Below are 12491 nucleotides of genomic sequence, written 5' to 3' on the forward strand. Positions count from 1 at the left end.
GAAAGTACCAGAGGAATGCCTATCTGTGTTTCATTGACTGTGCAAAGGCATTTGACTGTGTGGATCACAACAAACTGTGGCTAACTCTGAGAAGAATGAGAACTCCAGAGCACTTGATTGTGCTTATGTGAAACCTATATTTAGATGAGGAGATAGTTGTCAGAATAGAGGACTTATCTTGTTTGCATATTTTTCAATCTGTACATGGAACAGATAATCTGGGAGGCAGGGCTCTATGAGGAGGAATGTGACATCAGTATTGGAGGAATACAATGAATTGAAGCTGAACATCAAGAAATCAAAGATTCTCACCACCAGTTGATTGGCAGCATCATGATAGATGATGAAGAGACTGAGATTGCTATCAATTTCAGTTTGCTTGGCTCCACAAGCAAAACTTTTGGTTCCAGCAGCCAGGAAATCAAAAGATGAACTGCATTGGGAAAAATATGCTGTCAGGAACCTCCAGAGTACTGAAGAGCAATGATGTCAGTCTGGAGACTAAGGTGCACCTGATCAAGTCCATGGTCTTCACAATTACTTGCTATGCATCAGAAAGCTGGACAATGACTAAGGATAACAGAAGTAGAATTGATGCCTTCTGTTGTGATGCTGGAGAAGAGTATTGAATATACCATGGACTGTGAGGAGAACAAACAGCTTCATCCTAGAGAGGTGAAATCATGCTGCTCATTGCAGACAAAGATTCTGAAGCTCCATCTGACATACTTTGGGCTTGTTGCCCAGAGGGATCAGTCTTTGGAGAGGACATCATGTTTGGAAGGATGGGAGGGATTGTGCAAGATAGGAAGACCTGGGTGAGATGGATTGACTTAGTGGCTGGGGTAATGGAGGTCGGTGTGTCAGAGGCAAGAAGATTGGCTCAAGATAGAGCAGGGTTCAGTGCTGTTGTACATAGGGTCGCTATGAGTGGCAAGCGACTTTATGACACATAACAGCAACAACAACCACCATGGTACCTAGTAACAGCAACAGCCATGAGTCGTGTCACTGTTAGATGTCATTGAGGCCACTGCTATTCATAACAACTCTGTGAGCAACAGATCTGAACTTTGGCCAATCCTGTGCCATCCTCAAGATTTCTCATATGTTCAAGCCTGTTGTCACAGTCATTATGATAATCAATATAGTTGAGGGTTTTCTTCTCTTCCTCTGACCTTCCACTTTTCCCAGAATGGTGTCTTTTTAAAAGGACTGGCCCCCTCCTGACAACATGCCTAAAGTATGTGAGACAATATTTCACACTGGTTGTATTTCTTCCATGACAAACTTGTTTGTTCTTTGGGCAACTCATTATTCTTCCCCAGCACCACAATTCAAAGGCATTGATTAATCTGTCATCCTTATTTATTGTCCAAATTTCAAATTCATAAAAAGCAATTGAAAATACTATGGCTTGGATAAGATTCACCTTAGTCTTTAAACTGACATCATTGCTCCTTAGCATTTGCATAGATTCGTGGCAGTGATTTTCCTAATGCAACATTGTGGATTCAAGTGAAATGAAAACCTTGACAAATTCAATCTTTTCCTTCTCTCATGATATTGCTATTGGTCCAGTAGTGAGGATTTTTCTTTTCTTGATGTAGGCATATAATCCATTTTGAAGGCTATATCTGTGATATTCTGCCGCAAGTGCTTCAATTATTCTTCATTTTCTGCAAGCAAGGTTGTATCATCTGCCTAAAACAGGTTGTTGATGAGTCTTCCTCCCATCCTGATGTTACATTCTTCTTCACATAGTCAAGCTTCTTCTAGGATTATTTGCTCCAAATACAAATTTAATAGGCATGGGAAAAGAATATAACCCCGACACATACTTTTTCTGATTATAAACTGTGCAGTGTTTCTTTGTTTTGCTCCAAGAACTGCTTCTTGGTCGATGTATAGGTTTCACACGAGCAAAATGAAGTATTCTTGGATCCCTGTTCTTCTTACTATTAGCCATAAATTATTATTATCCGCACAGTCCAATGGAGATTGCCTATCTTTCTTCCGTGAAGCAGCTGGTAGATCTGAACTCTGTACCTTTGTGTTGACAGCATGATTCCTTTCCGCTAAGCTAGCAGAGCTCCCGATAGTAAAGAAAAGAGAAGTAAATATCTTTCTATATTCTCTGATCTTAGCCAAGATCCATTTGATATCAACAATGATTTTTCTTACCATAGTCTCTTTTGAATCCAGCTTTAATTTCTGCCAATTTCTTCTCAGTGTACTGTTTGAGCCATTTTTTTAATAAGCATCAGTAAGACTGAAACAGCACGTCATCAGAGAAATACCAGATGTTCAGGCTGGGTTTAGAAGAGACCGTGGTACTAGGGATATTATATCTAATGTTAGATGGATCTTGGCTGAAAGCAGAGCGTACCAGAGGAATGTCTATGTGTTTCATTGACTATGCAAAGGCATTTGACTGTGTGGATCACAACAAACTCTGCTTGACTCTGCGAAGAATGGGAATCCCACAACATTTTATTTCAAGAATACACTTGAACCAGGAGGCAATTGTAAGAACAGAGTAAGGAGACACTGCATGGTTCAAAATCAGGAAGGGTGTATGCCAGAGGTTGTATTCTATCTTCGTATCTTTCAGTCTATATCCAGGATAGAATGTCCTGGAGGCTGGCTGTATGAAGAGAAATGTGGCATCAGGATTAGAGGAAGATTCATCAACAACATGAGTTATGCAGAGCACAACCCTGCTTGCTGAAACTGAGGAGGACCTGAAACACTTGCTGCAGAAGGTGAAGGACTGCAGCCTTTAATATGGATTGAAGCTCAACATCAAGAAAACAAAGATTCTCATCACTGGGCCGATTGGCAGTATGATAGATGGTGAAGATACTGAGATTGTTGACAGCTTCAGTTTGCTTGGCTCTATAGTCGACACTCTTGGTATCAGTAGCCAGTGAATTAAAAGACGAATTGCATTGGCAAAGTTTGCTGTCAGAAATCTCTCTAAAGAACTCAGAGCAACAGTCTCAGTCTGGAGACTAAGATGCACCTGGTCCAGGCCATGGGCTTTGCTATGCATCAGAGAGCTGGACTCTGACTAGGGATGATAGAAGGAGAGTTGATGCCTTTGAGCTGTGGTGCTGGAGAAGAGTATTGAATGTACCATGGACTGCTAGGAGAACAAATAAGTTCATCCTGTACAGGTGAAGCCAGCCTGCTGATTGGAGACAAGAATTCTGAAGCTCCATCTGACATAATTTGGACATGTTGCAAGGTGGGATCAGTCCTTGGAGAGGAACATCATGCTTGGGAGAGTGGAGGGACAGCACAGAAGAGGAAGACCCTTGATGAGATGGATTGATTTAGTGACTGGGGTAATGGGAGTAGGCGTGTTGGAGAAAATAAGTTTGGCAAGAGATACAGCAGGGTTTAGAGCTGTTGTACACCGGGTCACTATGAGTCGCAGGCGATTTGACGGCCCATAACAACAATATAATAATATAAGGAGGAGTGGCATCCACTTACTAAACAACATGAAGCTCTGAACTTTGATAAATATTGATAGTTATAGGAAGGCTTCAGGCCTTTTGTTCATAGTGTTGCTATGAGTCATACTCGACTCGTCAGTAATCAACAAATACAACAACTTATTATATTATGGAATATAGCTATATTCCAAATTTTTTGGCATAGATGAACGAGCACATGCAGGACTGTGTCTGGCCTTATTTTTTGCCAATGCCTTCAAGGGCAGCTTGAACCTATTCCTTCAGTACCATTGATTCTTGAGCATATGGTACTTCCTGAAATGATTCAGTGTCAACTAATTCTTTTCTGTAAAGTTACTTTCTGCATTCCTTACATCTGCTTTTAATGCTTCATGCGTCATTCAAAATTTGTCCATAGAATCCTTCAACATTCCAATTCAAGGCTTGAAAAATGCTGACTATATTCTTCTCTTTTGCTTTTATAAGCCCAGCTCTTTCCACATTTCACTATAGTATTTTGCTTCGTCTCCTTGAGAGGCCCTTTGAAACCTTTTGTTCAACTCATTTACTTTCACATTTCCTTTTGTTTTGGCCTCTCTATGGTCTGGTGACACCTTCAGAGTCTCTTCTGATGTCCGTTTTGGTTTTTTCTTTCACCCCTATCTTTGTCATGCTTTCTTGGTGGATGATATCTTTGATTCATCACATAACTCATCTGGTCTTCTGTCCTTCATGTTCAGTGTTTTAAATTTATTCCTGAGATGAATTAAATTCCGTATTGCCATGGGAAAGTCTGCTGTTAGGGACCTCTCCAAAATACTGAAGAGCAATGGTGTCTCTCTGGAGACTAAGGTGCGTCTAATACAGGCCATAGTCTTTGCAATCACTTGTTATGCATCAGAGAGTTGGACAATGACCAAGGAGGATAGAAGGAGAATTGATGTCTTTGAGCTGTTGTGCTGGAGAAGAGTATTGAGAATACCGTGGACTGCTAGGAAAACAAACAGATTCATCCTGGAAAGGGTTAAACCGGGTGGCTCCTTGGAGGCAAGGATTCTAAGGCTCCGTCTAACATACTTTGGACATGTTGTAAGGAGAGACAGGTCCTTGGAGAGGGACATCATGCTTGGGAGGGTGGAGGGATGGCGCAGGAGGGGAAGGCCCTCTATGAGGTGAATTGATTCAGTGGCTGGGATAATTGGGATGGGAGTGTCAGAGACAGTGTGATTGGCACAGGACAGAGCGGAATTAGGGTTGTTGTCCATAGTGTCGTTATGAGTTGCAAGAGACTCCACGGCACATAACAACAGCAACAACAACAAGACAGACTCAAGGTGATATTTTGGTTCTTGTGGATTTGCTTTCACTTTCTTCAGCTTCCACTCTGACATACATGGTGTTGCCCTGTGTTTAAACAAACTTGATGGAAACTTCTGTGTTTTTTTAAAAATGTTGAGAACACAGACAGTCATATGTACCAAGATCCATATTGACACTAGTCACTGGAGATGTAGAAGCATTGCTTGATCACACTTGTTATTGTTGATTGCTGTCAAATTGAGCACAACTCATAGGTACCCTCTGAACAAAACGCCTGAAGCCTTTCTATAACTATCATCATTTACTGAAGTGTGTAGAATTTACAGAGGCATGGTATTTAGGAAGTGGATGCCACTCCTGCTTGACCACACTGGTCCTTATCTAAGCCCTCTCTCCTAATTCTGTGCCTTATCTCTTTAGTCCCAGCATCAACAGAGTCCACAAACATACTGAACAATGAAGAACTAATGAATCAGGGAGTAAGTATTGGATAGGAGCTGTGCACCTCCCATCGACAGCCCTTTGTTCCTACCTCATTATGTAGCAATGCAAATTGGAAGGAATAAGTGGAGCTCCAGGCAAGAAAACGAAGTTATTGTTGCAAGGAGATTTAACAAGACTCAAGTTGTTTAGGGAGATTATAGAAAATAATTGAAGGTAGGAAGCGCATGTGGTCAAAAGAAGAGGCAGAAAGAAGCAGAGATAGATTGACAGAGTAGCTACAACAATGGGTTCAAGGTCAACAACAATTGGAAGACTTGTCCTGCAAGTGCAGGACTGGGAAGTGTTTCATTATTTTCTAGATAAGGTCACTATGAGTCAACCAACTTAGGAGCCCCTAACAATAACAAAGAGAGAAACAACCCTGGATGGAAATATTTACTCATTCCTCAGATATTCTTCACAAAATCTACAATCCTAAACACAAAAGAATACCTGGTAAAAATCTTGACTACTAGCTGAAAGGTTGGTGGTTTGAGCCCATCGAGAGGGGCCTTGGAAGATCTGCTGATCGTCTATGTTGTTATGGTTGCTGTTGGGTGCAGTTGAGTCGAGCACAATTCGTAGTGACCCTATGGAGAGGAAGGCCCTCAACCTGCTGATACAGAAGGTGGTTGCTGTGTGTTGTTTATTGCTGTCGAGTTGAGCATGACTCACAAAGACCCTCTGAACAAAAGGCCTGAAGCCTTTCTATAACTATCATCATTTGTCAAAGTTCATAGAGTTTCCAGAGGCGTGTTGTTTAGGAAGTGGATGCCACTCCTGCTTCCAGTTCAGAAAGTTCCATCCTCAAAAATCCTAGAAAGCAGTTCTTCTCAGCAACACACAGAACTGCTGTGAGCTGGAGCCAACCCGGTAACAACCAACAGCATTAAAACGGTGGCATCGACAGGGACTCAGACAGAGCTCGCCTCCTTTCCAGGAGCTCTGCTGGTTGCCATGGAATCTTTGGCCAGAGAAGAGTCAACGACCTAGACTGGATGTGCCAAAGATTCAGAAGGAGTGAGTACCAAGGTTCCCGTCCTAACACTCTCTCCTCTTACAGAGAGGGATAACATCTAGAAGAATCCTCTAGAGGAGATGGTCCTGGTGAGAACTGTGTGTGTAATTTGGGGACAAAGCTGTGGTTAAATCCGGAGGCAAGCTATTTCAGAAGTGGATGCCACTCCTGCTTCCAAGCTTGTTTTAATTGGGGAGCTTCACCAAACACTGTCCACCATGGGTAACCATTATTGCATTTGGCATACCAGTGTCACAGTTTAGCACCACAGCAACCACGAGTTACCTCTGTACAGCAATGCACAGATCAGTGCTATGCCACTTAGGAGAGTAGAAATAATAAAGACATGTGTGCATACCTGTTGGGCTGGTCCCCATCTCCTGTGAAGAAGCAGACCATGTAGAACCTTCATGTGTTGCCTGGTTTCCCATCTTTGAAGTGGACATCAGATATTCATCAGTCTCTGAAAGAAAAGAGAAATGAAAAGGCTCATGCACCCACTATCTCAGAATGACGACAGTGTAAGAACTCTCAGCTTGTAGAGTTTGTTTACATTGATTACTCAATTTTTCCTCTCAAGTCAGATGCTATTGAGCCTAAAGTAAGAGCGAGCCAGTGAGTTGCCCAGAAGACTTCAAATAACAGGACATGGTGGTGTTGTGGACTGTTGAATCAGAACTGACGCCTAGCTGACCCTCGGGAGGGTTTTCAGATGCAATAAAGTGCATGGGAAAAGATTGCCCATCCTTGTCCTGTGAAGCAGTTGGTGGACTTGAACTGTGTTCCATTAGGATTGCAGTGCAGCTTCTAACTATCAGAACAGGACATAGTTAAATACAAGACACTCCGGGAAAACTCATATCCACGAAGGGAAGCTATTAATTGTAGAAACAGCGACTAATTGAAACAAGACAACATTATTAGAACAGGAATTTTTAAACTCTTTTGTAACATGAACCCTGCATTGAAAAGAAAAGAACATAATGAAAATAATTTTTTAAAAAAATCTATAAATAATAAAGGGAACCAATTATATTGAGATAGAAACATTTAAAAAAGAAAACTGTTATAATAATATATGTAGTTCAGCCAGCACATTAAATATATTGTTGTTGTTGTTGTTATTGTGTACTATAGAGTCAGAACCAACCTATATTTGACCCTCCAGCGAGTTTTCAGAGGCAGTTAATTGCACAGGAGGAGATTTCCCATCATTCTCCTGTGAATCAACTAGTGGCCTTGAACTGCATGCCTTCGAGATTGCAGCGCAGCTTCTTGCCACGAGGCCACTGGCACTCATATAATAGTATGAAGCTATTATAAACTTGAAGGAAGGCATAAGTGATAATTCAAAGTAATTGCAATTCTGTTACCAGTTAATTTTTACTTATGGCAACCACATGCGTGCCTTAGAATTGTGCCATAGAGTTGTCAGTGACTAATTTTCTGGAGGTAGACAGCAAAATCTTTCTCTGAGTGTCTTAAACCTTTTGGTTAGCAGTCAAGTGTCTGCTGACTGCTAATGACAGAAATAAACTAAGAATGGAAAAGTGTGGTGGTGGTGGTGGTGGTTTTGAGTACCGTTGAGCTGTACCCGACCCATAGCTGACCCTCCAGTGGGTTTTCAGAGGCAGTTAAATGCACAGAAGGAGATTGCTTATTCTTCTTTTATGGAGTGGATTTGAACTGTGTACATTTAGGATTGCATTGCAGTGCAGGTTCTTACTACTAGGCCACCAAGTGGAACAACATAATTATTGCCATTGAACTGTAGGTGTAAAGATGGTTGTTGTTGTTGTTATGTGCTGTTGAGTCGCTTGCGACTCATAGCGACCCTATGAGTCGCAAGCAGCCCTAAACCCCACTCTATCCTGTTGCCAACTGCACTGTCTCTGACACAACCAGCCCGATTACCCCAGTCACAGAATCAATCCACCTCATAGAGGACCTTCCCCTCCTGTGCTGTCCCTCTGCCCTACCAAGCATGATGTCTTGTTACATATAAATTTACCACAGTCAAAATCTACAACAACTGAAATACGATATGGACTCAATCATTTCTGATGTCGAATTCTATGATTTTTTTAATCTACATGCAAAATGCTTAATTTCTGCTCAAAGTTAGTTAAAGAAAGATATTACTGTTTTATGTAAGCTCACTCTCAGTAAAGTGGAAACAGGCATGAGTTCTTACTTTCAGTCAAGAGAGTTTTGGCAGTGAAGGAATTAGAACTCCAAGTCTCAGGAGAACTCTTCTTTGTGGCTGTGGCTTCTGGGAGGGAAGAAGCAGTTGTCCAGGCTGACTGGGCTTTTGCTCGGGTGAACACCAGTGTCTGCGTCTCAGGTGGGTTTCTCTCTCCTTCTGTAGCAGTCTGCACTGAGGTTTCTCCAAAGGATGTTGTGTCTTCTTGAGGCTCGCTTAGCATAAACGTGGGAGCAGAAGTCAGAACTGATGTCTGAAGATGTGCCATGGTGTTGGGGTGGCTTACTGTGAAGGGGTCAAGAGAGAAGGTGGTCTTTCTGAAGGTGGATTGAGTGGAGGATAGAGTGCTGGTTGCTCCTTCCGTGGATAAACTTAGCTGAGAAACATCAGAACTGGACCTTGTTGCTTGACCTGTGCTGAAGGGAACAGTGGGTTTTGACCCAGAATTCAAGGTCCCTGCTGGCAATGTTATATCTGATCCTGGAAAAGTCAAGCTTTCTGAGGCAGATTTAGGGACTCCTGTTCCTGAAAGGAAGGCGCTGGTTGCATGTCCTGCTAGCATAGTGGGCGAGGCATGTGATATAATGCTTTCAGTGGAGTCCGTGGCGGGAGCTAGGTGAGTACTTGTTGCCACGGTCATAATGTCTGTCCCTGTGCTTTTATCTTGAGGATTGGAAACTGAAGAAGATGGTGTGCTTGAACCCGAGACTGGAATAGGACTAGAAGTCAATGAGGAAGAGGACTTAGCCTCCATATCTGTCCTGGAACTCGCCCAGGAATCTGTAGAAGGGGTGCTGGGAATGTGTGCACTGAGGATGTCAGAGCTCCCAGGGCCAACCGTGCCGGCAGTGAGCCCTGCAGAGATGCTCACTGTGGTCGTGAGCTCCCCCACAGGGTGGGATGAAGACACTTCTGTGGGAATTGTGGCCTCGCTTTCAGATCTTGTAAAACTGGGCCTGAAGGCTGAGGTGGTGATCAAATTGATCTCTGTTCTGGGTAACGAAGTCTCAGCCGGCTCCTTGGAGGGACTCACAGTGCTCTTAGTCTCCACTGTAGTGACGGACAGTGGAGTCTTGGTCTCCGCGGGGATAGAGCTGGTAGATGGAGACGTGTTGGCTTTATCTTCTGGAACACTGATGAAGCCATGGGTGTTGGTGGCCCCTGACCACTCAGAAGACAGCATCCTGGTTGTGGGGACACTTTGTGAGCCTGTGACCCCTGAAGAGGCACTGAAAGTGAGGATAGTCCCTGCTGTCCCTTCTGAGGGAAAAGAAGGCACCAGAGGAGGAGTTGTGGTTTCGAATGGCTCAGTATTTGTTTCTGTATTATGCAGTGGCATGAAAGTGGTGATAGTTGAGGTATATTCCGTCCTGGCTGGGGCCTCAGGGGTTCCTGAATGCAGAGGGGAGGTACTTGTTGGGATTGCCCTCCAGGTGCTCGTCTCTGAGACTTTCTCACTGTGAGGTGAAGTGGATGTCAACAGAGGAGCCCTCGAGCTTGGACTGGTGTCGCCAGTAGAAGCAGCTTCAGGAGAGAGGGAATGCACAGTGTTCAGTGGGGTCAGCTCCAGGCTGGTGGACTCCACAAAGTCAGGGCTTCCAGTAGTTGATGTTTCAGAGACAGTAGAGGAAGCGTGTCCCAATGATGAGCTTGTCATTCTTGGAGGACTCGATGTAGCAGACATCCTGGTTACTGCTGGCACCATGGAGATTGGGGGAGTTTTCCCAGCCAGAGTCAAATGTGGGGATGTCTGAGATGAAGCTGAGGGTGGCATGGAGACATGTGTTGTACTCTGGGTGGTCCTTGTGTTGCTGTCTGTTTTGGCTGAGCTCAGAGTGGAAGCCAAGAAGTGATTGGTGGCCAGGACATCTGTGGCTTCCGATGTGAATGTGTCTGTGCGCGTTGCCCAGGGAGAAGTTTCTTCAGTGGAGTGTGATGTTGGAGTGGAATGGCTCACAAAGGCTGGTGCGCTGGTTAATGCAGAGATCTGCTCCATTCCTGTAACCTCACTCATCTCTGTCCATGGAATGTGTTGGGATCCAGAAAGGAACTGAACTGTGCCAGCAGTGGACCATGACACTGCATGTGGGGTGCTGGCAATGGAGACACCGAGGGGTTCTGAGCTTGTAGGGGAGACTGCTCCACTGGTGGACATGAGCGAGGAGCTGCCTGTGCTCATGGGCTCTTGCCATGTGAGAGATGAAGATGCCATTGTAGAGCTTGTATGCATGGTGTTTGGAGTGGTATCAGAAGCTGGTGCCCTAGTCTCTGGTGAGGTCCTGCGTGCTGGCGTTTCAGGACTTGTCTCAGTCCAGATGCTATGCTGGGGTCCTGTTAAGTCTTGAATTGTTCTGTCACTTGTCCACGTGACTGGTGAAGTGGCACTGGGAATGTGGCTACTGAGGATGCCAGAGCTCCCAGGGCCTTCCGCGCCGCCAGTGAGCCCTGCAGAAGCACTGACGGTGTCTGTGAGCTTCTCCATGGGGTGAGATGAAGAGATCTCAGTTGGACTAGTGGCCTTGCTTTTAGATTTTGTGAAGCTGGGGCTAGAGGCTGAGGTGGCAGTCAAATTGATGACTGTTTCCGGTGATGAAGTCTCAGATGGCTCAGTGGAGGAACTCACTGTGCTCTTAGTCTCCACTGTAGTGATGGACAGTGGAGTCTTGGTCTCCAGGGGGATAGAACTGGTAGACGGAGAGGTGCTGGTTTTCTCCTCTGTAACACTGGAGAGGCTGTGGGTGCTGGCAGTCCCTGACCATTCAGAAGACAGCATCCTTGTTGAGAGGATCCTCGGTGAGTCTGTGACCCCGGAAGTGACACTGAAGTTAAGGGCAGCCCCTGTTGTCCATTCCTCTGATGGAAGAGGGGCCTCCAAGGACTGAGTTGTGTTTTCGATTGTCTCAGGATTTGTTTCTGTATAATTTAGTGTCACCGAAGTAGTGATGATTGAGGTGAAATCTGTCATACTTGGAGTCTCAGGGGTCCCTACAGGCCATGAGGATGTACTTGTTTGGGTTGGGAAAGTTCTGGTCACTGAGGCTTGATCACTGTGAGGTGAAGTGGACATCAAGAGAGGAGCCGTTGTGCTTGTCCTGATGTCTCCAGTAGAGGGAGCTTCAGGAGAAAAAGAACGCACAGCGTTCAGTGGGGTCAATCCCAGGCTGGTGGGCTCCATGAAGTGAGGGCTTCCAGCAGTTGATGTTCCAAAGATGGTAGAAGCAGCCAGTTCCAACGATGAGCCTGGCATTCCTGGAGGACTCGATGTAGCAGTCACCCTGGACCCTGCTGGCATCATGGAGATTGGGGGAGTTTCCCCAGCCAGAGTCAAATGTGGGGATGTCTGAGTTGAAGCTGAGGGTGGCATGGAGACATGTGTTGTACTCTGGGTGGTCCCTGTGTTGCTGTCTGTTTTTGCTGAACTCTGAGTGGAAGCCAAGAAGTGACTGGTGGCCAGGCCATCTGTGGCTTCCGGTGTGAATGTGTCTGTGGTCATTGCCCAGGGAGAAGTTTCTTCAGTGGAGTGTGACACTGGAGTTGAATGGCTCACAGAGGCTGGTGCGCTGGTTGATGCAGAGATCTGCTCCATTTCTGTAACCTCACTCGTCTCTGTCCATGGAATGTGCTGGGATCCAGAAAGGAACTGAACGGTGCCAGCAGTGGACCATGGCACTGCATGTGGGGTGCTGGCAATGGAGGCACCGAGGGGTTCTGAGCTTGTAGGGGAGACTGCTCCACCGGTGGACCTGAGCGAGGAGCTGCCTGTGCTCATGGGCTCTTGCCACGTGAGAGATGAAGATGCCGTTGTAGAGCTTGTGTGCACAGTGTTTGAAGTGGTATCAGAAGCTGGTGCCCTAGTCCCTGGTGAGGTCCTTTGTGCTAGCGTTTCAGGACTTGTCTCAGTCCAGCTGCTGTGCTGGGGTCCCGTTAAGTCTTGAATTGTTCTGTCACTTGTCCACGTGACTGGTGAAGTGGCACTGGGAATGTGGCTACTGAGGATGCCAGA

At 45.1% G+C, this 12491-nt stretch overlaps 1 protein-coding gene across 1 annotated transcript in view; it reads right to left on the reverse strand.

Annotated features, from left to right (window-relative positions):
• The window catches only part of LOC102872780 (mucin-16-like), a 121719-nt gene extending 110458 nt beyond the window's left edge, over positions 1-11261 (reverse strand). Inside the window, exons 1-2 of the mRNA XM_006898806.1 lie at positions 10855-11261; positions 9947-10012 (exon numbers count right to left, since the gene is read on the reverse strand). Of these exons, the coding sequence (XP_006898868.1) occupies positions 9947-10012; positions 10855-11261 (473 nt within the window). The remainder of the gene's footprint in view (positions 1-9946; positions 10013-10854) is intronic.
• Between the last annotated feature and the right edge of the window lie 1230 nt (positions 11262-12491).

Source organism: Elephantulus edwardii, unplaced genomic scaffold (genome assembly GCF_000299155.1).
Source record: "Elephantulus edwardii isolate Elephantulus edwardi_28Jun2011 unplaced genomic scaffold, EleEdw1.0 scaffold00237, whole genome shotgun sequence".
In the NCBI taxonomy this organism is placed as follows: Eukaryota; Metazoa; Chordata; class Mammalia; order Macroscelidea; family Macroscelididae; genus Elephantulus; species Elephantulus edwardii.